The sequence below is a fragment of the Tamandua tetradactyla genome, chromosome 15 (assembly GCF_023851605.1).
Source record: "Tamandua tetradactyla isolate mTamTet1 chromosome 15, mTamTet1.pri, whole genome shotgun sequence".
In the NCBI taxonomy this organism is placed as follows: Eukaryota; Metazoa; Chordata; class Mammalia; order Pilosa; family Myrmecophagidae; genus Tamandua; species Tamandua tetradactyla.
The window spans coordinates 80,084,497-80,108,824 of NC_135341.1; the positions used below are offsets into that span (position 1 = coordinate 80,084,497).

The 24,328-nt window shown below is 40.4% G+C and overlaps 1 protein-coding gene and 1 long non-coding RNA gene across 7 annotated transcripts in view; one reads left to right on the forward strand and one right to left on the reverse strand.

The window, feature by feature from the left end:
* The window catches only part of MSL2 (MSL complex subunit 2), a 56,640-nt gene extending 52,530 nt beyond the window's left edge, over nt 1–4,110 (reverse strand). Inside the window, exon 1 of one of the 6 annotated variants that reach the window (XM_077130196.1) lies at nt 4,030–4,110. Coding sequence is in view for 2 of the 6 variants with exons in the window: in XM_077130193.1 (XP_076986308.1) it covers nt 1,366–1,507 (142 nt within the window). In the remaining 4 variants the exon portion in view is untranslated. The other 5 variants (XM_077130198.1, XM_077130197.1, XM_077130194.1 and 2 more) reach the window with 5 other exon arrangements.
* Nucleotides 2,525–24,093, forward strand: LOC143657621 (uncharacterized). Its single transcript, XR_013162924.1, has 5 exons — nt 2,525–3,725; nt 6,777–6,846; nt 8,075–8,196; nt 9,322–9,425; nt 23,929–24,093. It is a non-coding gene; the product is annotated as an uncharacterized LOC143657621 (long non-coding RNA).
* Nucleotides 24,094–24,328: the final 235 nt, after the last annotated feature.

Sequence of the window (24,328 nt, forward strand, 5' to 3'; positions counted from 1 at the left end):
ACACTTACATCTGTAAAAATCCAACTACAAAGAAACTTGAATCTAGCACAAAGCTCTCATTTTTCACGTCAAGAAACTGAGGCCTAGGGCATTAAGAAACTAAGACACAGGGCAGTTAAGTGACTCACCCAGGGACACTGTTTCTCTATAAAGGTGTTAAGTGTCTGTTACCACAGTAGCACTTAATCACATACTAACTCACTCTGTTACCTAAATGTTCATCAGATTAAGTACCAGGATGCAAAAGACACACTCTTCACCTCTTCTGCACCCTCTCAGTGCCTTGCCCCAGAGCCACAGAGAATGCTGAAGGAATCTCAAATGACTATTAACCCCCTTCAGCCACTACTGATGCAAAACTACTTTTTGCTTTATCTACAGTAAGATAGAAGCCTAAAGTGCTTGAATTTCTCAAATTCTAAACAAGTGGATCAGCAAAACCTCAAAATTTGGGTTAGAATAAAAACGTTACAAAGAAAAGGACTTTGCCAGATGCCCTTTCCTTTGTATTAAAGTTTTAAGTCTAAATTTTTGAAATGCAAATAATTATCATACGTGCAATTCATCCACATTATAATCACTTTGAAATATTTCGAGTTATCAAACAATTTAGCATATCCATCTTCATCTTTCAAAAATATTTTGAAAGTGTCCTGCCCACCACCAATTGATATTTTTTAACAACAAAAAAATTAACTAAAATAACCCTCTACCAAGCCACAATATTATAAAACCACAACATAAATATAATCCTTTATCGCATTAGCGAAAAAACACTTAGCATTCCGTCCGTCTTCCTTGGATCATTTTGTTTACTATCAAACCATCAAAGCATGTGTTGAAGGACCTAGGGGGAAAGTTCTGCACCAAGTTCACCGGCTGCGGAACCATCAGATTATACCACCTCCCACACACACCACCACTGGAGAACAGCAAACACGCCACATATACATGTTTAACCATGTATAACCACGTTTACCCATAGTAAACTTTAAATCAGCTCTGTAACCAAAAGTTAAAAAGAAAAAAACAAACATCAATATGCATGCGTAGTTTACCCCGTAAGAAAACCATCCCCAGAAATGGTCTAGAAATGAAACAAGGTGAATGAACCGTTTCGAACGTTTAAAGCTGGCTGTACAACGCCGTTTAGAATGGCCTTTTTGAAATGCCGGCAAAAGTCCCTCGGCAAGCTTCAAAAACTGGTGACCGTATGTATACTACTAAACAAGTAACAAAATTTTAATGCAAACTGCCATTCCATCAAAAGGTTCGGGTCACCACTGCCCAGAAGTTTTTTTTGTTGTGTTTTTTTTTTTTTTTTAAAGACAAGCACTGAGAAGGAAACAATAAAAAGCGTCTCACCGCATACACAGCACGAAAGGGACTGTCGGAAGTAAGGCAGGAGCCTGTTAATCTCTGTAAACGCCTTGGGGTCTCCTGGGTCGTAGTTGAGCACCAGGCGGCTCGCGGAAATGTAGAGAGCAGTAGCATTCACCGGGTTCATTGCAGACACTTGGACACCGATGGCTCCCGGTTGAAAAGAAATTCCGGATCCAACTTTGTAAGCAGCCAGGGAACAATGGCGAATTTGGAACAATTTGGAGGAAACTGGGGCAGAACCACGGCCCAAAGAAGTAACCAAAATCCGTGCAAGTTTGTGGAGCTGAAACAATCCTCCCACACATGGGGGCCCTAACGCCCCTCCTCCGTCCCTGAGACTTCCAGACCAATAAAAAAACAGACAAACCAGCGTCCGAGTTCGTCCCGAGCGGCCACCGGGCGCTGAAAGGGGCGACTTCCGCGCTCTGGCCGCGCAAGTCGGGACTCCGCTCTCAGTCTAGCCCCGCGGCTCGGCGGGCAGCCTCTGCTCGAGCAGCATCTCCGGACACGGCGGCACCTACTCAGGTCGGGCTTGGCGGGAGCGGGAACAGGCCCCAGCCCGGTCCTGGGGACGCGTGAGCTGCGGGCACGCTTCTCTCCGGCTGCACCGCCCTTACTCCATCACAGCGCCCGGCACGGAAGCAACGGCAACAGCAAGGACGACTACGACTCGGGCGTCGGCCTTCCCGATCTACTGCAAGAAGCCGCAGCAGCAGCAGCGAACGTTGCTCTCGCGGCTGGCGGAGGCCGCTGCGGTTCTCCCCATATCGGACGCGGGGCCCAGAGTGCACCTGGCTCTCCGCCGAAGCGGTTGCAACTCGCTGTTCCCTGAGGTGGCGAAGCGGGCAGAAGACTCTCAATCCGATAGGGGAGGGCCGGGGAGGAAGTGCGCGGGCCGACAGAGGCGGACGGGAGGGGGCGGGGAGCAGGCCCGGCAGGGCCGCGGCGGCGCCCCCAGCTCCTCAGTCGCACACTCCGGGGTCACCAGGCGCAAGCACCGCCCCCTTACAGCTCGACCATCTTCGCCGAGCTACACACAGACACCGCCTCCACCAAGCACGACAGCCGCCGCCGGCCGTAGCGCCCGCCGGGCCGCAGCTGAGGCGAGCACACACACACCGCCAGGCCCCGCCGCCGCCCAGCGCACACAGCAAGGCCCGGCCGTAGGCCCCTCCCCCCGTGCCTCGCCGCCCTCACCCCGACTCCACGCGCCACTCGGACTCGGTCGGGCCTGGGCTGCTTCGGCCCTAATGGATCCCGCGGGCTGTGCGGTGACTCAGGCCCTGTCGGCGACGACGACCGTTACCCCAACGGGCAAAGCCACTGTCATCCCCGAGACTCCCCCGCCGCCGCCGTCGTCGCTACCGCTCGCACGCATGCGCAGAGCGTACCCTCACCCCTCCCCCAGCCCTTTCCTTTCCCTTCGCTTCCCTTTTCCTATGCTTCTCCTCTAAGAGCCCCCTCCGAGCAACCGGCTCGCTGGGCGCATGCGCACTCCACGACCCAGCTCGGCCGCCTTTCACCCGCACGCGTGCGCTTTGACCACCCACCCAGAAAGCCGGATAAACACATCAGCCCGCTCACACCAGCCCCTCCCCACTGCCAACCCGCCCTGGGCTTACTGCGCATGCCTCACTCTCAATTTACGGCTCTCCGAACGGAGCATGCTCTCTGCGAGTTGCCAGCTCTCCGCACCCCCGCCCCCCCATGTTCTCAAATTCTCTCTTAGGCGTCAGTGGCCTGAGTCCTGTGATAAGACATTGCGTTTACTCGACCTGTCCATCCCCCTTGCAAGCCGTAGGCTTCCCACGGTGTATTGCCTCGGTGAATATACCAAATCTTGAGGTCGTCTGTGTCGCGACATGTCGCGCTCCCCACCAGCCCCGGACGCTGCCTCTCTTCGTCCTTACCGTGGTGTGAGCCGAGAGCCTAGCACGGCCCCAGGCCCCGCCCTCGCGGCCGTTCTCCTGAGCAGCTCAGCCCGACCACGAGTAGGGCGCCGTCTCAGCTCGCCGGCTGGCGCCGACTTCCCGGGGCCGGAACGGGCTGCGGCAATCACCGCGGCTGCGCCCCGCAGGTGTCCGGGCGCGGCTGGGTGAGTGAGGGCCGAGGCCCGCGGCGGCCGCTATGTGAGGTCTCCACGGCCCCGCGGGCGGATGTTCAGCGGTGGTGCTCGGACCAACCGCCCGTCTCCTGAGGGTCGGAGCCGGACTCTTCCCGTGGTCTTTGGTACTTGGGATCTAACGGACACCAGCGGCCCGGCCTTCCGGGGACGCCGACCAGGACCAACGGGCTCATCCAGGAAGAGTCCAGTTTTAAAACAAAAATAGCTCCGTTTTTAGGTTGGTTTGTTTGTTTTTTTAAGACCTAACCCTTTTATGTGAACAAAGCTCTTGAAGAATTCATCCTTGAAATTCTTATCAGTTTCTTTTGAATTAGCTGTTGCCTTAAGTTTTTACAGGAAACCGAGTACACTGAATACGAATAAAACCTAATTTTGATGGTACAAATGGAAACAGCGTAGGAACCATTTCTTATCTCCGGATACAGCAACCTTAAAGCATAATTTCCTTACATATATTAGATGCCCTACACATGAATGCAGTGTGAAATATATGATGTACGCGAATCTTTGGTGTCACTTACATATTTGTGCATATTAGTTTGAGGGGCTCGCCACATAGAGTAGACATTCACAGTCAAGATCCTAAAGGACCCCCCTATTTCCGCCTCGCCACTATATAAAGCTCTGTGCTTCCTGTAATAAACGTTCTGGTGCGCACGCCAAAAGATCCGAAAGGAACCCATATATAGCCTCTGCTCTGTCATTTCTTTCACCGTAGGAAGGTAGATTTATCTTTTTTGCAAGGCTAGCTTTATCAGCACTTAAGAACGAGACCACTTCCTAAATTTTCTTGGGCAGCAAAGCCGAAATTAAGCAAACCTGTGCAAAATACTTTGGTAGTCTCCTATCAGGAAAAGGATCAAATATTCTAAAACTCACTCATTCCTACAGGCCTTGTCTTTGAGTTTTTTTGAATGAGAGATTTTCTAAGTTCACCTTCAAATAAAGGAGTTACACAGTTTTCTTTTTAGTTCAGTTCTTAAGTCTACTTCCACAACGCACAGGTTGTTCTCCTTCAGGTGGTTAAAGTAAAATAATCAGCAATGATTTCCATTCAGGTAGCATAAATTAACAGTCATTCTAGATAAGTGATTACTTGGAGGACATTAACCTTGCTGATTTTCTTATAACTGGAATTAAAAGGAATTCTATTGATCGTTCATTTCTGTATTGGGTGTGTTTGAGGGAAAGTTCAGTTTTTAAGCCCTTTCAGCTTCCGAAAATGAGGTTGCAACTGGTGATAGGCTGTGATAGTGAGGCAAAGCATCTCCACCTTGTATATAGTCCCTGTCTAATTACTGGCTTGCTAGAGGCTTGCCAAAAAAAGAAAACTAAGGAATTATTTATAGAAAATAAAGGGCTTGGGTCAAATATTTAGGACAATTCATATATAATTCAAATCCCTTAAATTATCAACTTAAGATAATTTTTCATATTTTATGTTTAATTATTATTTGAAAGTCAAAGTGTTAGGGTTGCCAAAACTAGCAAATAAAAATACAGGACACCCAATTACAAATTTTTAATACGCTTTTCATTTTAGAACAGTTCTATATTTATAGAATTATTGTACAGATATTACAATTTCTGTTTACCCCACACCCAATTTTGCCTATTAACTCTTATATTGGTATGGTATGTTTGTCACAATGAGCCAATGTTGATACATTGTTATTTTTATGCAACTTTATTGAAATATCTTCAATACCATATATTCATTTCATCCAAAGTATACAACCAGTGGTTCACAGTATCATATATATAGTTGTGCATCCGTCACCACCATGACTTTTAGAACATTTTCATTACTCCAAAATAAAAATAATAAAAATAAAAATAAAATGAACACTGAAAATATCCCACACAACTTATCCCCTCTATTATTTATTTTTCTCTTTATTTTCTTACTCATCTGTCCAAACACTAGATGAAGGGAGTGTCAGTGACAAGGTGTTCATAATCACATGGTCACACCTTAAAAGCTATATAGTTATGCAATCATTTTCAAGAATCAAGGCTAGTGGATTACAGTTCAATAGTTTCAGGTATTTCCCTCTGGCTATTTTAATACAATAGAAACTAAAAAGGAATAGCTATATAATGCATAAGAATAACCTCCAGAATGACTTCTGTACTCTATTTGAAATCTCTTAGCCACTGAAATTTTGTTTCATTTTTTTTCCTCCTTTTGGACAAAAAGGCTTTCTCATTCTTATGATGTCAGGGCCAAGGCTCATCCTTGGGAGTCGTGTCCCACGTTACCATGGAGATTTACACACACACACACACCCAGGCATCATGTCTGATGCAGGGGGAGGACAGTGAGTTCACCTGGCGAGTTGACTTAAGAGGGAGAAGCTTCATCTGAGCAACAGAAGAGGTTGTCTGGGGGTGACTCTTAGGCATAATTATAAGTAAGCTTAGCTTCTCCTTTGCAGGAGTAAATTTCATAAGAGCAATCCCCAAGATCGAAGGCTTGACTTATTAAATTGGTAGGATCTAATGCTTGCAAGAATATCAGAAATTCCCCAGGTGGAGAAGTTTAATATTTCCACCTTTTTCCCCAGTCCCTCAAGGGACTTTGCAAATACTTTATTTTCTGCCTAGATTACTCTGGGATGTATCAGGGTATTACATTAACCTGTACAAAATAACAAGATCTCATTTCTTATTCAAGGTTCCATGTAATTATGTTGTGTGAATAAACTAACCATACAGGTTAAATCAGATAGTATGCTACAGAAAATATAAATTTTGCACCAAATAAACATCTCTTCCTTTGGTCTCACACAGAAATGAAGTTTTAAAACACAATCAAGTTGTAACCCATACCAAACTCTGAAATCTCTTCTACAACTAATTGTTGTGATGTACTTTGAAATTTATTGCTTTTTTGTATATATGTTATTTATTACAAAAAAGAAAAGAAGGGAGAAAGAGAGGTATAACAGAAAAGATAGGATTTAACAAATGAGTATGATTGCTGAAGCATTATATTGATATTTTTTTTGGTCTCCAGTGTCTTGGAGCAGCTAGAAGAAAATCATGGAACTGTAATCCATACCAAACTTTATAATCTGTTCCATAACTATTGTTAACATGTACTCGGAAATTTATTGGTTTTTTGTATATTATATATCACAATTTAAAAAGTTAAAAAAAAATCAACACAGTCATTATCATCCTTTGCCCTTTATTCTGATTTACTTTAGTCCTAACTAGATCAGCTTCATTCATATCTCTAATTGAAGTCTGATCTCTTTTTCAGCTTCTTTAACAGTTGCTGTATCCTGTAATGCTGACTTTCATAGCTGTAGAACTCCAGCTTTTAGTCTCAGGTAATGCATTGTTATTAACTAAACATTAAACTATTTAGTTTTTTCTATTTTTCCTAATCTCCTTTTTTTGTTCCAGGATCCCCCTCAGAATACCACATTATATTTAGCCATCATGACTCCTTAGGTTCCTCCTGGTGCACAGTTAAATTTTAATTTCAGACAAACATTGAATAATTTGAACATGCAGTATTTGGGCATATTTATTCTAAAAAATGTTTTTATTGTTTATCTGAAATTCAAATTTAACTGAGAGTCCTGTAGTTTACCTGGCAATATAAAGTATATGTATTACTATAACTTTCATTGTTATCACCTTTGCCTTCAAAACACTTAAGGGTGGGGTCTTTTAATTTTGTCCAATACATTAAGTGTTTACCAAACCCTTGCTATGGCAGATCTCTATGCCAGACAGTTAAAGTCTCTCCCTCAAGATTCTAAGCCTATGTAAACTGGAGGTTCTTTTTTACACTATTTTATATCTCCCAGACAACTCAGCATAATACATCAGTAATTTCTCATTTGAAAAAACTAACTCTGGGCGGGCTACGGTGGCTCAGTGGCAGAGTTCTCCCTGCCATGCTGGAGACCTGGGTTTGGTTCCGGTGCCTGCCCATGACGGAAAAAAAAAAAAAAACCCTTTCTGGACCTTCATTTAGTTCAAAAGTTGCCATTCTATGTAAGAGAAAACCAACCTACTAGTGAGTGTATAAATGGTTAGAATCTTTCTGAAGGACAGTTAGCAGTAAGTTTTAAAAGGTTTTAAAGTTTGCAGAGGCTCAGAACCAGCAAACACACTTCAGCAATTTACCCTAAAGTAGAAGTTCACAAACTTCCAGGTTCATGGTGTCTTTTGTATTTTGGTAATTTTTTTTAGTTCCCTAAGGTAAGGAGAAATATTTAGCAGTTTTCCTTTATAAATAGTTAGGGCCAAATAAATTAATAGCTATTTATGTCCTAACCTGGTAGTCATCTAAAAAATAATTTACAGAAATTTAAAGAAAAAAAACTATATATATATATTTATTATTATTATTATTATTATTTTTAATTTGCATGGGCAGGCACCGGGAATCAAACTCCGGTCTCTGACATGGCAGGTGAGAACTCTGCCTGCTGAGCCACCATGGCCTCCCTAAAGAAAACATATTTTTAGTTCATTCTTTTAAAATACAACTTGCTAATAAGAGGTGTGAACCTATTAATCATAACACAGCTTCTCAAACTTTAGACTCAGATTGTACGTCACCATCCTCATTTCCCAGACCACGCTGATTTTTGTACGTGCGCACTTCTTATCACAGCACCAGCAAAAATCCAACATTGTGAAGATATGACTTCTTCGAAAGGAATGTACGGTGATCTAATGTTGAAACGGTGAACTACCCCGATCTAGTAGTTTATACAGTATCCAACAGATGTCAAATATTGTTGTACTTCTCTTGAAAACTTGAAATACCCTGCAATTTTATTTTGGCACTCCGAGGCACCTTGGCACACTGGTTAAGAACCACAAATCTAAGACAATAATTTATTATTATGGAAATATTTTCACATAAGAAGTCATTGCTGTTGTTTATACTATTAGAAAAGTAGAACTGATCCAAATTTCCAAATTGAAAAGTTGGTACCTCCACATAATGGAATTTATTTAAAATGATGCATTAACTTGGAAAAATGTTCATGATCCATTAAGTTTTTTAAAGTCTCAATTAACAGAAAAATTTTGTAGGAACTAAATATTCATGCAGAGTAAAAAGTCTGTAAAGCTATACATCAAAATATTAACTGATTTTTTTCCTGGATAGTGGGACATGAAAAATATTTGTTTTCTTCTTATCTGTATTTCCTACCCACTTTGAATTAAAGTTCCCTTTGTCTGTTCTCTACAACTGCCAAGTGCTTACCTCTTTCATAGACTTAGCACATTATGCTGCAATTGTTTTTGCCCTATCTTCTCCCCTTTATAAATGATAGAAGATCAGAATTTTCTCCCTCTTGTCTTTCATCCTCATTGCCTAGCATCAGTGACATATAATGGCTATTCAGTAATTGTTAAAAAAAAAAAAAAGAAGAAGATGAATTATTAGAAATGTGATCATGTAAATAAAGCACCAGCATGGTGTGTGGTACATAAAAGGCATGGACAAATGTTTGTTTTCCCCTGGGGAATTCTTAGAGAACAGAGACACAAAGTATCATACAGATTTAAAGACAATTCTTATTTCAATTTGATCAATGACAATTCTAAGAGCCTTAATAAAATCCAAGTATGATTGATTTGAAAGGCTCAGAATAACCAATCAACAAATATTTTTTTATTGCACTCAGCACTTTGGGAGCAATGAAATAATGCAGAAGTAATTGTAGTTTGCTTTCAAAGACTGGAAGTCAGTGACAGGGACTTTCTGAGGGGCTAGTTCCTTTATAAAATTATGAAATAACTCATGTTTGCCTTTCTTTCTCCTCTTCTTTCAGCTCCTCCTTCCTCTGACCCCTCCTTGTTATTCCTCTACCAGAAACTCTACAGAGATGATGTTTTCTTTCCCACCTTCCCCCATTGGATTCTCCCTGACCGCCTGGTATGAGACCTCTACCATTATGCCCATCATTATCAAATTTTAACACGTATTTGATGTCATTGTGGAATCAATCAATCTAATCAATCTCTCAATCAATCTATAAGAAAGTGATAATAGCTTATTCTGAACCCACTGCAACTCTTGTATGAGGGGCCAGAGCGGTATAAGGGGCAATAAACCAGACGAAATGGAGCCAAAATCCAATCCAGGCCAATCATTCTTTTCTTTCCTGACCACTCCTCTCTAATGTATTATCAAGCTTTCTCTTCATCCTCAGTTCTTTTAGCTATGGTCCTACCTCTTCCGTCTTCAGTCCTAGAACAGCTCAAAGGAACCCCTTCTATTTTCATCATCGGTTACTGCTGCTGTTTTTTCAGTGACACTTTTCAAATCAATCCCTCCATTCATTTCATCCAAAAACATCTGACAAGTCCATTGCCAATTTATTTTACACCTCAAATATTGAAATTGCCTACAGCCTATTCTCTAATTCTAACTCTAGCCTGAACAAAGCAGCTTGCTTTATTGGTCATCCACCTAACACAGTATTAGGTACCCACCAAATGTTACTGTTTTTATTCCCCTAAGACACTTTCAACATTGTTCAAATGCCTGTTAAGTTTGTCCATTCATTTATGCAACCAACATTTATTGCCTGTTATATGCCAGGCATTCAGAAAGAAAAATGAATAATTCAACAGTTTCCAGCCCTCAAAGAGTTCACAGTGTAGTTGGTGTAACCACTATGTACGCAGCCAATATATAATTCAAAGTAGTCAGATTTAGGAATTTACTCAATACCAATCTAAAATGTTTTAGCATATGTCTTTAGGCATTGAGGTATTATTTTCCCATCATTGAATTATCTCTATTTCTTACTAAAATTAGTTTGATCTCTGCTTCAGTAACAGAGGTAGGAAAAAAACAGGAAATTCATTTTCAGTGAGATAATGTATGTCAAGTATCTAGCCTAGTACCTGGCACATAGCCCTCAATAACTGGTAGCTAATATTAATATTAACTTCTTGTTTGACTATTTCAACTCTTTCTTAGCTATGGTGCAGGGCTGTTGCAAACCTTTTCCAAATCTTCAACTGTTACTCACAACGAATATCTCAATTTCACCCTTCATTTTACTAACACACTCCCTGCTCTTTCTTCCAAACCACACTTTCCCTTAAATAACATTTAAGCTACATAATGGCAAGATTTTTTTTATTCCATTGTACTGTTTATTTTTAATTTTTGGTATTACACATTGTTTCCTACTGGTTTTTTTTTGTTGTTGTTTTTTAATGTAAAAGGATGTATTTCTGTAACATTAGGAGTTAAACAAGCTTGTATAGACTTTCCTGGGAAAATAACTGCAATTATTCATAGCATTGTTTCTAAGGGAAAATGTGTTCTGCATTCTAAACAGTCAATTTAAAATTGATTTTTGGAACATGGCCCATTTGTCCCTAGGGGCTGTCTATTTCTCCTTTCTCTCAGAATCCCTATCTGTCTTAGGACAATTGACATCTTTTTACAGCCCCCACCTGTTCTCTTTGCCTTATGTTGCACAGTATCAGGTTCCCCGACTTATTCACCAGCGCTCAGCACTACACAACTGAGATAGTCCTCTGGTCAAGCAGGTTGGGTCAAGCACGTAGGGTTAAAGGAGCCTCCATCCTATATTTCACTGTTTAACGTGATTTCACCATTAGGGAAGGTAGTGAGGAAGAGTACATCAAATGAGTGATGAAAGTTTGGAATTGCAGGCATGTGAAATGAGAGAGGGGTCTGATAGGGACTTCAAAAAAAGAATTGGTGGAATGGTTTTCAAAGGGTACATTTCTTGGGTAAAAGAGGCTCCCTAAAAATACCTAAGTATGCATCCCTGGACAATAAGGATTTTAAAAATGTTGTTTGCAATGCAAAGACAGACTAGAGACTAGGAGTGAGAATTTCTAATCTGAAATTGAGTCCAATTATCCTTATTATCCCTGAGCTTTGGGAGGTGGCATAGGATACTGGAATAAGCTCAGACCAACCTTTATTCCAATACTTATTTTTTTCCCAAAACTATCCAGGATAGGTTTGGGAAAAAATATTCAAGCTCTTTGAGCCTTAGTTTTCTCATCTGATTGCATAAAGCATACAGAAATACCTAAGGGAAGAAGAGGTTGCATATTTGGGAAAGTTCAAGTGATTGAGTAGAAGTAAAGTATATATAGTACAAGGGGAAAAGTACAAGATGAGAAATGAAACCCATAGCTAACATAGTACTCAATGCTGACCGACTGACAGCTTTCCCTCTAAGATCAGGAACAAGCAAGGATGCCCACTGTCACCACTGTTATTCTACACTATAGTGGAAGTTCTAGTGAGAACAATTGGGCAAGAAAAATAAATAAAAGGAATCCAAATTAGAAAGGAAGAAGTAAAGCTGTCTCTATTTGCAGAAAATACAATTCTATATTTAGAAGATCCTGAAGAATGCGCAAGAAAGCTACTAGAGCTAATAAATGAATTCAGCAAATTAGCAGGATACAAGATCAACATGCAAAAATCACAGTTTTCTATAAACCAGCAATGAACAATTCAAAAAGAATATCAAGAAAACAATTCCATTTATCTGGAAGGGCAGGGTGCCCCGAATTGCTAAAAACATCTTGAGGAAAAAAAACGAAGCTGGAGGTCTTGCACTGCCTGACTTTAAGGCATATTATGAAGCCACAGTGGTCAAAACAGCATGGTATTGGCATAAAGATAGATATATCGACCAATGGAATCGAATAGAGTGCTCAGATATAGACCCTCTCATCTATGGACATTTGATCTTTGATAAGGCTGTCAAACCAACTCACCTGGGACAGAACAGTCTCTTCAATAAATGGTGCCTAGAGAACTGGATATCCATATGCAAAAGAATGAAAGAAGACCCATATCTCACACCCTACACAAAAGTTAACTCAAAATGGATCAAAGATCTAAACATTAGGTCTAAGACCATAGAACAGTTAGAGGAAAATGTAGGGAGATATCTTATGAATCTTACAATTGGAGGCGGTTTTATGGACCTTACACCTAAAGCAAGAGCACTGAAGAAGGAAATAAATAAATGGGAACTCCTCAAAATTAAACACTTTTGTGCATCAAAGAACTTCATCAAGAAAGTAGAAAGACAGCCTACACAATGGGAATCAATATTTGGAAACGACATATCAGATAAAGGTCTAGTATCCAGAATTTATAATGAGATTGTTCAACTCAACAACAAAAAGATAGCCAACCCAATTACAAAATGGGAAAAAGACTTGAATAGATACCTCTCAGAGGAGGAAATACAAATGGCCAAAAGACACATGAAGAGATGCTCAATGTCCCTGGCCATTAGAGAAATGCAAATCAAAACCACAATGAGATATCATCTCACACCCACCAGAATGGCCATTATCAACAAAACAGAAAATGACAAGTGCTGGAGAGGATGTGGTGAAAGAGGCACACTTATCCACTGTTGGTGGGAATGTCAAATGGTGCAACCACTGTGGAAAGCAGTTTGGCGGTTCCTCAAAAAGCTGAATATAGAATTGCCATACGACCCAGCAATACCATTGCTGGGAATCTACTCAAAGGAATTAAAGGCAAAAACTCAAACAGACATTTGCACACCAATGTTTATAGCAGCGTTATTTACAATTGCAAAGAGATGGAAACAGTCAAAATGTCCATCAACAGACGAGTGGCTAAACAAACTGTGGTATATACATACGATGGAATATTATGCAGCTTTAAGGCAGGATAAACTTATGAAGCATGTAATAACATGGATGGACCTAGAGAACATTATGCTGAGTGAGTCTAGCCAAAAACTAAAAGACAAATACTGTATGGTCCCAATGATGTGAATCGACACTCGAGAATAAACTTGGAATATGTCATTGGTAACAGAGTTCAGCAGGAGTTAGAAACAGGGTAAGATAATGGGTAATTGGAGCTGATGGAATACAGTCTGTGCAATAGGACTAGATACAAAAACTCAAAAATGGACAGCACAATAATACCTAATTGTAAAGTAATCATGTTAAAATACTGAACGAAGCTGCATCCGAGCTATAGGTTCTTGTTTTGTTTTGTTTTGTTTTGTTCTTATTATTATTACTTTTATTTTTTTCTCTATATTAACATTCTATATTTTTTTCTGTTATACTGCCAGTTCTTCTAAACCGATGCAAATGTACTAAGAAACGATGATCATGCATCTATGTGATGATGTTAAGAATTACTGATTGCATATGTAGAATGGTATGATGTCTAAAAAAAAATGGTCAGCACAATACTACCTAATTGTAATGTAATTATGTTGGAACGCTGAATGAAGCTGCATCTGATCTATAGTTTTTTTTTTGTTTTTTTTTCTTTCTCTTATATATTTTTGTACTTTTTATTTTTATTTGTGTTTTCTCTGTGTTATCACTTTATTTCTTTTTCTGTTGTCGTGCTATTTCTTTCTCTAAATTGATGCATATGTACTGAGAAATGATGACCATACACCTATGTGATGATATTAAGAATTACTGATTGCATATGTAGAATGGATTGATTTCTAATGTTGTGTTAGTTAATTTTTTTTAATTAATAAAAAAAAAGAAAACAATTCCATTTACATAGCATGCAAAAGAATAAAATATCCTGTAATAAATTTAACAAGGATGTTAAAGGATGTGAAGCACTTTTACACTAAAAACTACAAAACATTGCTGAAAAACATTAAAGACCTAAAGAAAGGGAAAGACATCTCATGTTCATGAATTGAAAGACAACATTGTTATGATGTCAATACTACCCAAAGCAATTTATAGATTCAATGCAATCCCAATAAAAACTCCAAGTCTTTTTTTTTTTCAAAAAATGGAAAAGCTAATTCTCAAATTCATATGGAATGACAAGAGGCTCTGAAGACCTAACAAATTTTTGAAAAAGAACAAAGTTGGAGTACTCAGATTAGTGGTTTCAAAATATATTACAAAGGTAAACAGTGCAGTGGTACTGGAGTAAGGACCAACATATGAAGCAATGAAATATAATTGAGAGTCCAGAGATAACCCCTTACTTCTATAGCCAAATGATTTCTGACAAGGGTATTAAATACATGTAATGGAGAGGAAATGGGCTTTTCAACAAATGGTACTGGGAAACTGGATAGTCACATGGAAAAGAATGAAATGTGACCACTACCTCACACCATTCACAAAATTAATTTGAAAATGAATTAAAAAATAGATCAATGACCTAAATGGAAGAGCTACCATAAAACTTAGAAAGGATCTTGTATTTGGCAAAAGATTTTTAGATATGACACCAAAGCAGGAGCAAAAAAAGAAAAACTAGATAAATTGGACTTTATTAAAATTTAAAACTTTTGTGCATCTAAAGATATTGTAAAGAGAATGAAAAGAAAACCACAGATTGGAAGAAGTATTTGAAAATCATATGTCTGATTAGGGTCTAGCAGCCAAAATATATAAAGAATTCCTAAAACTCAACAACAAGACAAACATCACAATTAAAAAATGGGCAAAGACTTGAATACATATTTCTCCAAAGAAGATATACAAATGGCCAATAAGCACATGAAAAGAAAAGATGTTCAATATTATCAACCATTAGGGAAATGCAAATTGAAACCACAATGAGATCACACTTCATACCCGCTAGGATGGCTATAATAATAGTAGTAATAATAAAACACAGAAAATAAGTATTGTAGGGATGTAGAGAAATTGGAATCTTTGTGTATTGCTTGTGGGAATGCAAAATTGTATAGCTGCTTTGGAAAACATCTGGCAGATCCCCAAAGATTTAAAAATTTAATTACCATACGAACTAGCACATCCACTCCTATGTACATACACCAAAGAATTGAAAACAGATATTTATACACAAAAGTTCACACTGATGTGCATAGCAGCATTATTCACAATGGCCAAAGGGCATAAAACCCAAGACTCTATCAACAAGTGAATGGATAAACAAAATGTGGTATCCATTGTATTCCAATGTGTATGTGGTGTTCCAATGTATACAATGGCATATTATTCATCCATAAAAAGAAATGAAGTTCCGATAGAAGTTGCAACATGGATGAATCTTGAAGTATTATGTTAAGTTCAATAAGCCAGACACAAAAAGACAAATACTGTATGATTCTACTTATATGAAATATCTAGAATAAGCAACTTCATGGAGGCTAGAAATAGATTAAAGGGTAACAGTGCCTGCAGGAAAGGGGAATAGGGAGGTATTGTTTAATAGGAATACAGTTTCTGTTTGGGTTGATGAAAAAGTGTTAGAAATGGTTGGTTTGATGGCAGCACAACATTGTGAATGTCACTAATGCCACTGAATTGCACAACTGAAAGTAGTTAGAATGACTAATTTTGTGTTATATATATTACCACAATTTTTAAAAATGAGATGGGAGAGGGCGGGCCGCGGTGGCTCAGCGGGCAAGAGTGCTTGCCTGCCGTGCCGGAGGACCCCGGTTCGATTCCCGGCCCCAGCCCATGTAAAAAACAAACAAACAAACAAAAAATATAATAAAAAACAAGAAAATGTTTAAAAATGTTTCCCTTTCTTCCTCCCTTCCTTCCTTCCATCCTTCCTTCCTTCTCTGTCTTTCCTCCCTTTAAAAAAAAAAAAAAAAAAAAAAATGAGATGGGAGAGATAGGCAAAGAAAAGATTATGAAGAACTTTATGGGTTACACTGAGTGCAACAGGCCATCACAAAAAATAAATTGAGGGGATGGCGTGAAACCAAGATTTGAAGCCAAAAGACCAATTAGGGAGTGGATTAGTTAGAGTTCTCTAGAGAAACAGAATCAACAGGAAACACTCACAAATATAAAATTTATAAAAGTGTCTCACGTGACTGCGGAAATGCAAAGTCCAAAATCCACAGGGCAGACTGTGAAGCCCACGATTCTGATGGAGGGTCTGATTACAAATGTAATCAGCTGTGGATGTAGCTGACATGCTCATGATTTAATTCTATGAATGTCCTCATCACAACAGACAGGCCAGAACTTGCCCAACCAGACAAACAGGTACCACCACTTGGTCAAGTTGACACATGAACCTAACCATGACAGTCCACCCCTTGTCAACTTGGCAGCTATACCTACCACCTTAAACTATACCAAATTTCTAAATAAAAAGCGATTAAAAAACAATAAAACTGACATTTTTCTTTCACCTAACAATACTCAACTGTCCTGCATATAACTGGAAACACATTAAATCTCTCCAGAATAGGGTGCAAATCCTTGGGTAATATTCATTCTTAAACTTGATATCTTACAACTTAAATAGTATAACATGACAAAACAGCATTACAGTCCTCATTTCTGTAACTGATCACGTGGGCAAAGTTCATATTTATCACTATTTTCTTCCACTATCCATTCCATGTTCCCTTTACCCTCAGCAAGCACTTCAGCTGGCCATAGTTCTTTGCCTGGTGGGGTGACCCAAACCTTCATTCCTAAAGTTTCAGAGCCATTAGTAGTCTTGGCTGGATTGGGTTGTTGCAGTTTTCCATTGATTTTAATCACAGGGTAGTACTAAAGACACCCTAGGGGATCTCCTATATTCCAAGAAAACTCTTCTTTACCTCCATTATGTAGTTGCACTTGTACTTCCCCCTGATAGTCAGGGTCAATCACCCCAGACAATAATGTAATCCCCTTCTTGGCTTGTTGATCCAGTGGCATAAGTAGCCCAAAGTGACCAGGTGGCAGTCTTAGATTCCAGTTCAATGGACTCATTGTTGTTTCTCCTGGTGAACAACAATTACTCCCCATTTTGGAACCAAAACCTGTAGACCAGCAGAGCTCAGGGTTGCAGGGACAGGAAGCAAAAATTTTCCTAGTGTATCACTAGGGGTAATAGTGAGTGGTACCACTCCCATTTCCACCCCTTAGTGCCTGGACCCATGGATCCTGGCTATGGGAGAAATAGCATCGTACAGTGGACACTGATTCAGAGCATATACAGCTTCCTGGAGAACACTACCCAAGCCTTTCAAGGTATTGCCACCTAGCTGGCACTGTAATTGAGTTTTCGAAAGGCCATTCCACTGTTTTATCAATCCAGCTGCTTCTGGATGATGGGGAACATGGTAAGACCAGAGAATTCCATGAGCATGCGCCCATTCCCGCACTTCATTTGCTGTAAAGTGTGTTCCTTGATCAGAAGCAATGCTATGTGGAATACCATGACTATGGATAAGGCATTCTATAAGCCCACAGATGGTAGTTTTGGCAGAAGCATTGTGTGCAGGGAAAGCAAGCCCATATCCAGAGTATATGTTTATTCCAGATAGAACAAATCACTGCCCCTTCCATGAAGGGAGTGATCCAACGTAATCAACCTGCCACCATGTAGCTGGCTGGTCACCTCGGGGAAAGGTGCCATATCGGGGACTGAGTGTAGGTCTCTGCTGCTGGCAGATTGGGCACTCAGCTGTGGCTGTAGCCAAGTCAGCCTTGGTGAGTGGAAGTCCATGTTGCTTGGCCCATGCATAATCTCCATCCCTACCACCATGACCACTTTGTTCATGAGCCCATTGGGCAATGACAGGAGTTACTGGGGAAAGAGGCTGACTGGTATCCACAGAACGGGTCATCTTATCCACTTGATTATTAAAACCTTCCTCTGCTGAAGTCACCCTCTGGTGTGCATTCACATGGGACACAAATATGTTCATGTTTTTAGCCCACTCAGAAGGGTCTATCCACATACTTCTTCCCCAGACCTCTTTGTCACCAATTTTCCAATTATGGTCTTTCCAAGTCCCTGACCATCCAGCCAAACCATTAGCAACAGCCCATAAGTCAGTATACAAACACACCTCTGGCCAGATTTCCTTCCTAGCAAAATGAACAATCAGGTGCACTGCTTGAAGTTCTGCCCACTGGGAGGATTTTCCCTCACCAATGTCCTTCAAGGATACCCCAGAAAGGGGTTGTAATGCTGCAGCTGTCCACTTTCGGGTGGTACCTGCATATCGTGCTGAACCATCTGTAAACCAGGCCCGAGCTTTCTCTTCCTCAGTCAATTCACTGCAAGGAACTCCCCAAGCGGCCATAGCTCTGGTCTGGGAAAGAGAAGGTAATGTGGCAGGAGTGGAGACCATGGGCATTTGGGCCACTTCTTCATGTAACTTACTCGTACCTTCAGGACCTGCTCTGGCCCTATCTCGTATATACCATTTCCATTTTACAATAGAGTGCTGCTGCACACACCCAACTTTATGGCTTGGTGGGTCAGACAACACCCAGCTCATGATAGGCATCTCAGGTCTCACAGCAACTTGGTGCCCCATGGTTAAGCATTCAGTCTCTACTAAGGCCCAGTAGCAGGCCAAAAGCTGTTTCTCAAAAAGAGAGTAGTTATCTGCAGCAGATGGTAAGGCTTTGCTCCAAAATCCTAAGGGTCTGCATTGTGATTCTCCTATAGGGGCCTGCCAAAGGCTCCAGACAGCATCTCTATTTGCCACTGACACTTCCAGCACCATTGGATCTGCTGGATCATACGGCCCAAGTGGCAAAGCAGCTTGCACAGAAGCCTGGACCTGCCGCAGAGCCCCCTCTTGTTCAAGTCCCCACTCAAAATTAGCAGCTTTTCTGGTCACTTGATAAATGGGCCAGAGTAGCACACCCAAATGAGGAATATGTTGTCGCCAAAATCCAAAAAGACCAACTAGGCGTTGTGCCTCTTTTTTCATTGTAGGAGGGGCCAGGTGCAGCAACTTATCCTTTACCTTAAAAGGGATATCTCAACATGCCCTGCACCACTGGACACCTAGAAATTTCATTGAGGTGGAAGGCCCCAGTATTTTTGTTGGATTTATCTTCCATCCTCTGACACACAAATGCCTTACCAGTAAGTCTAGAGTAGTTGCTACTTCTTGCTCACTAGGTCCAATCAACATGATATTGTCAATATAATGGACCAATGTGATGTCTTGTGGGAGGGAGAAACGATCAAGTTCCCTGGGTACAAGATTATGACATAGGGCTGGAGAGTTGATATACCCCTGAGGTAAGACAGTGAAAGTATATTGCTGACCTTGCCAGCTGAAAGCAAACTGTTTCTGGTGGTCCTTACTAATAGCTATTGAGAAAAAAGCATTTGCCAGATCAATAGCTGCATACCAGATACCAGGCAATGTGTTGATCTGCTCAAGCAAGGATAACACATCTGGAGCAGCAGCTGCAATTTGGAGTTACCACCTGGTTGAGCTTATGATAATCCACTGTCATCCTCCAAGACCCATCTGCTTTCTGCACAGGCCAAATAGGAGAGTTGAATGGGGATGTGGTGGGAATCACCACTCCTGCATCCTTCAAATCCTTAAGAGTGGCAGTAATCTCTGCAATCCCTCCAGGAATCTGGTATTGCTTCTTCTTTACTATTTTGCTCAGTAGGGGCAGTTCTACTGGCTTCCACTTGGCCCTTCCCACCATAATAGCCCTCACTGCATGAATTAGAGAGCCAATATGGGGATTCTGCCAGTTGCTCAGTATGTCATACCAATTATACATTCTGAAACTGGGGAAATAACTACAGAATGGGTCTGGGGGCCCACTGGACCCACTGTGAGATGGACCTGAGCTAAAACTCCATTGATCACCTGGCTTCCATTAGCCCCCACTCTGACTGGTGGACCAGAGTGACGTTTTGGGTCCCCTGGAATTAATGTCACTTCTGAACCAGTGTCTAATAATCCCCCAAATATCTGATCATTCCCTTTTCCCCAATGCACAGTTACCCTGTTAAAAGGCTGTCGAGGGAGAAGATGGCGGCTTAGTAAGACGCGCGGGTCTTAGTTCCTCCTCCAGAAAAGCAACTAAAGAAACAGAAACAATACGAAACAGCTCCCAGAGTCACGACAGAGACCAAAAAGACAGCGTACCCCATTCTGGAACGGCTGAAGGGGCAGGGAGAATCCGCTGCGGTGAGATACCCGAGGGGCGCGCGTTTTCCCAGCTGGGGCAGCTGGCACTGGGGTCCCCTCCACGCACATGGCTCCCCGGTCTGACTGGGAACGTTGGATAGCAGGGCCCTCCCGTCACACTTGGCGTCTCGGGCCAGCTGGGCAATTTGGACCGGCACTCCCCCAAGCCGCGGCAGCCAGCGACCCCTGCCTCCACGCGCGGTTTCCCGGGCCGACTGCCCCGCAGACAGACGAGCACCACCTACTGGGCAGGAAAAGAAAAACAGAGCCCAGAGATTTCACAGAAAAACCTTTCAACCAGCTGGGTCCCACACTCAGGGAAATCTGATCAAATGCCCAGACACCAGCAGAAAATAATGGATGACGCTCGGAAAATTGAAGATATGGCCCAGTCAAAGGAACAAACCAATAGTTCAAATGAGATACAGGAGCTGAGACAACTAATGCTGAATATACGAACAGAAATGGAAAAACTCTTCAAAAACCAAATCAATAAATTGAGGGAGGACATGAAGAAGACATGGGCTGAACAAAAAGAAGAAATAGAAAATCTGAAAAAACAAATCACAGAACTTATGGGAGTGAAGGACAAAGAAGAAAAAATGGAAAAAACAATGGATATCTACAATGGTAGATCTAAAGAGACAGAAGCTACAATTAGTGAACTGGAGGATGGAACATCTGAATTCCAAAAAGAAACAGAAACTATCGGGAAAAGAATGGAAAAACTTGAGCAGGGGATCAGGGAACTGAATGACAATATGAAGCGCACAAATATACGTGTTGTGGGTGTTCCAGAAGGAGAAGAGAAGGGAAAAGGAGGAGAAAAACTAATGGAAGAAATTATCACTGAAAATTTCCCAACTCTTATGAAAGACCTAAAATTACAGATCCAAAAAGTGCAGCGCACCCCAAAGAGAATAAACCCAAATAGGCATTCTCCAAGACATTTACTAGTTAGAATGTCAGAGGTCAAAGAGAAAGAGAGGATCTTGAAAGCAGCAAGAGAAAAACAATCTGTCACATACAAGGGAAACCCAATAAGACTATGTGTAGATTTCTCAGCAGAAACCATGGAAGCTAGAAGACAGTGGGATGATATATTTAAATTACTAAAAGAGAAAAACTGCCAACCAAGACTCCTATATCCAGCAAAATTGTCCTTCAAAAATGAAGGAGAAATTAAAACATTTATAGACAAAAAGTCACTGAGAGAATTTGTGACCAAGAGACCAGCTCTGCAAGAAATACTAAAGGGAGCACTAGAGTCAGAACCGAAAAGACAGAAGAGAGAGGTATGGAGTAAAGTGTAGAAAGAAGGAAAATCAGATATGATATATATAATACAAAAGCCAAAATGGTAGAGGAAAATATTATCCAAACAGTAATAATACTAAAAGTTAATGGACTGAATTTCCCAATCAAAAGACATAGAATGGCAGAATGGATTACGACCCAGCAATACCACTGCTAGGTATCTACTCAAAGGACTTAAGGGCAAAGACACAGACGGACATTTACACACCAGTGTTTATAGCAGCATTATCTACAATTGCAAAGAGATGGAAACAGCCAAAATGTCCATCAACAGATGAGTGGTTAAACAAACTGTGGCGTATACCTACGATGGAATATTATGCAGCTTTAAGACAGACTAAACTTATGAAGCATGTAATAACATGGATGGACCTAGAGAACATTATGCTGAGTGAGTCTAGCCCAAAACTAAAGGACAAATACTGTATGGTCCCACTGATGTGAACCGACATTCGAGAATCAGCTTGGAATATATCATTGGTAACAGAGACCAGCAGGAGTTAGAAACAGGGTAAGATAATGGGTAATTGGAGCTGAAGGGATACAGACTGTGCAACAGGACTAGATACAAAAACTCAAAAATGGACAACACAATAATACCTAAGTGTAATGTAACTAGGTTGGAACATTGAATGAAGCTGCACCTGAAATATGGTTTTTTGTTTGTTTGTTTGTGTGTTTGTATCTTTTGTTTTTGTTTTTTTCTTTTTCCTTTTTATATATATATATTTTTTATTAGTATTATTTATTTTAATTCTCCTCTCTATATTAACATTCTATATCTTTTTCTGCTATTTTGCTAGTTCTTTTCCTAAATCGATGCAAATGTACTAAGAAATGATGATCATACATCTATGTGATCATACTAAGAATTACTGAGTGCATGTGTAGAATGGAATGATTTCTAAATGTTGTGTTAATTTCTTTTCTTTTTTTTGATTAATTAAAAAAATTAAAAAAAAAAAAAAGTAAAAGGCTGTCGATCTCCTTGGGGAAGGCTTGGAGGAAGGTTAACAGTATAAATTTGTGGCAGTGAAACAGGGTTCTCCCCCAAAGGGACCCGGCCTCCCCTTCATTCAAGGGGCTCTGGGTCTGTAAACTGTTTCAAGTCTGTAAATTGATTAAGGGGCTGTGACTCTGTGTTTTTGTAATTCAGGTTATACTTCTGTTCGCTTGATCTAGAACTCTTTTGTTTATACAGCTGAAATAAGAATTTAGTAGACTGTCCTTCTACTGTATTTCTAGGTACCCCACGATTAACTAGCCAATGCCACAAATCTCTGTGAGTCATATAATTTTGACGCCTGCTTCAAGTTTGCTGTCTATTATAATAGCCACATCTACCCTGTCTTTGATGATTAAGTGCTGCCACCTGGCTTCTGCCAACTCGGGATCCTGTCATTCCCATTGTGTTTAAGGATTCCAGCTCAGTGACAGCAGTTCCTACAGTGATATCTGACCTACAGAGAAGTGTAACCACAGAGATCTTCAGGGATGATGGTGCTACTCTCACAAATTTATTTCTCACTATTCTGGTAAAAGGTGCATCCTCCAAACATTCCTAGGGTGTGAGAGCAGGCTTTGCATGATAAATCCACTCTAACATTCCAATCTCTCTAAGCCTCTGGATACCCTCATCTACATTATACCAGGGCAGTTCTGGCATTTCAACCTCAGGTAATGTTGGCCACCTTTTGATCCATGTTTCAACCAACCATCCAGACAAACTGTTAATACCTTTTCTAATCCCTCGAGCTATAATATTGAATGCAGAATCTCTGCTTAGTGAGCCCATATCAATAAATTCAGCCTGATCCAGCCTGATATTCCTCCCACCATTATCCCACACCCTTAAAATCCATTGCCACACATATTCCCCTGATTTCTGTCTGTATAAATTGGAAAACTCACACAGTTCTTTTGGCATATAATGTACCTCCTCATGTGTGATACACTGTACCTCACCTTTAGGGGTCTGTTGGGACTTTAGTCTAGTTATAGATCTGGAAAAAATGAGGGGTGGTACCTATAAATAACTTATATGTATCTCAAAGTTTTTATTTATATGTATACAAATGCATATATATTTTCTATTAAAAAATGAGAGCATGAATAGATGCTATTTTGGAACCTGTTTTTTTCTCAATATTGTCCCATGACTTAAACTTTCTTCTACAACAGTGGTTCTCAAATTGCTGTCCCTGGCATCATCAGCATCTCCTTGGAACTTGTTGGAAGTGCAAATTCTTGGACCCCATCCATAAGTATATATATATGAAAAAAATTCATTGCGCTGTACTATTAAGAATTGCCTATTTTATGTATATGTTATACTTAAATTAAAATATTAAAAATACAGAAATAAGAAATAACTAAGGATGTCTTTAAAGTTTTAACTGAAACAATATTCACTATAGCTTTATTTAAATAATTAAAAATTATTAATGACTTCTATGTCCAACAATAGCAGAATGATTAAATAAATTGTGGTATTGCTTATTCAATGGAATATCATACAACTGTTAAAAAGTCACACTGTAGAAAATTTTCAAATTTCTGTGTGCATTAGAATCATCTGGTA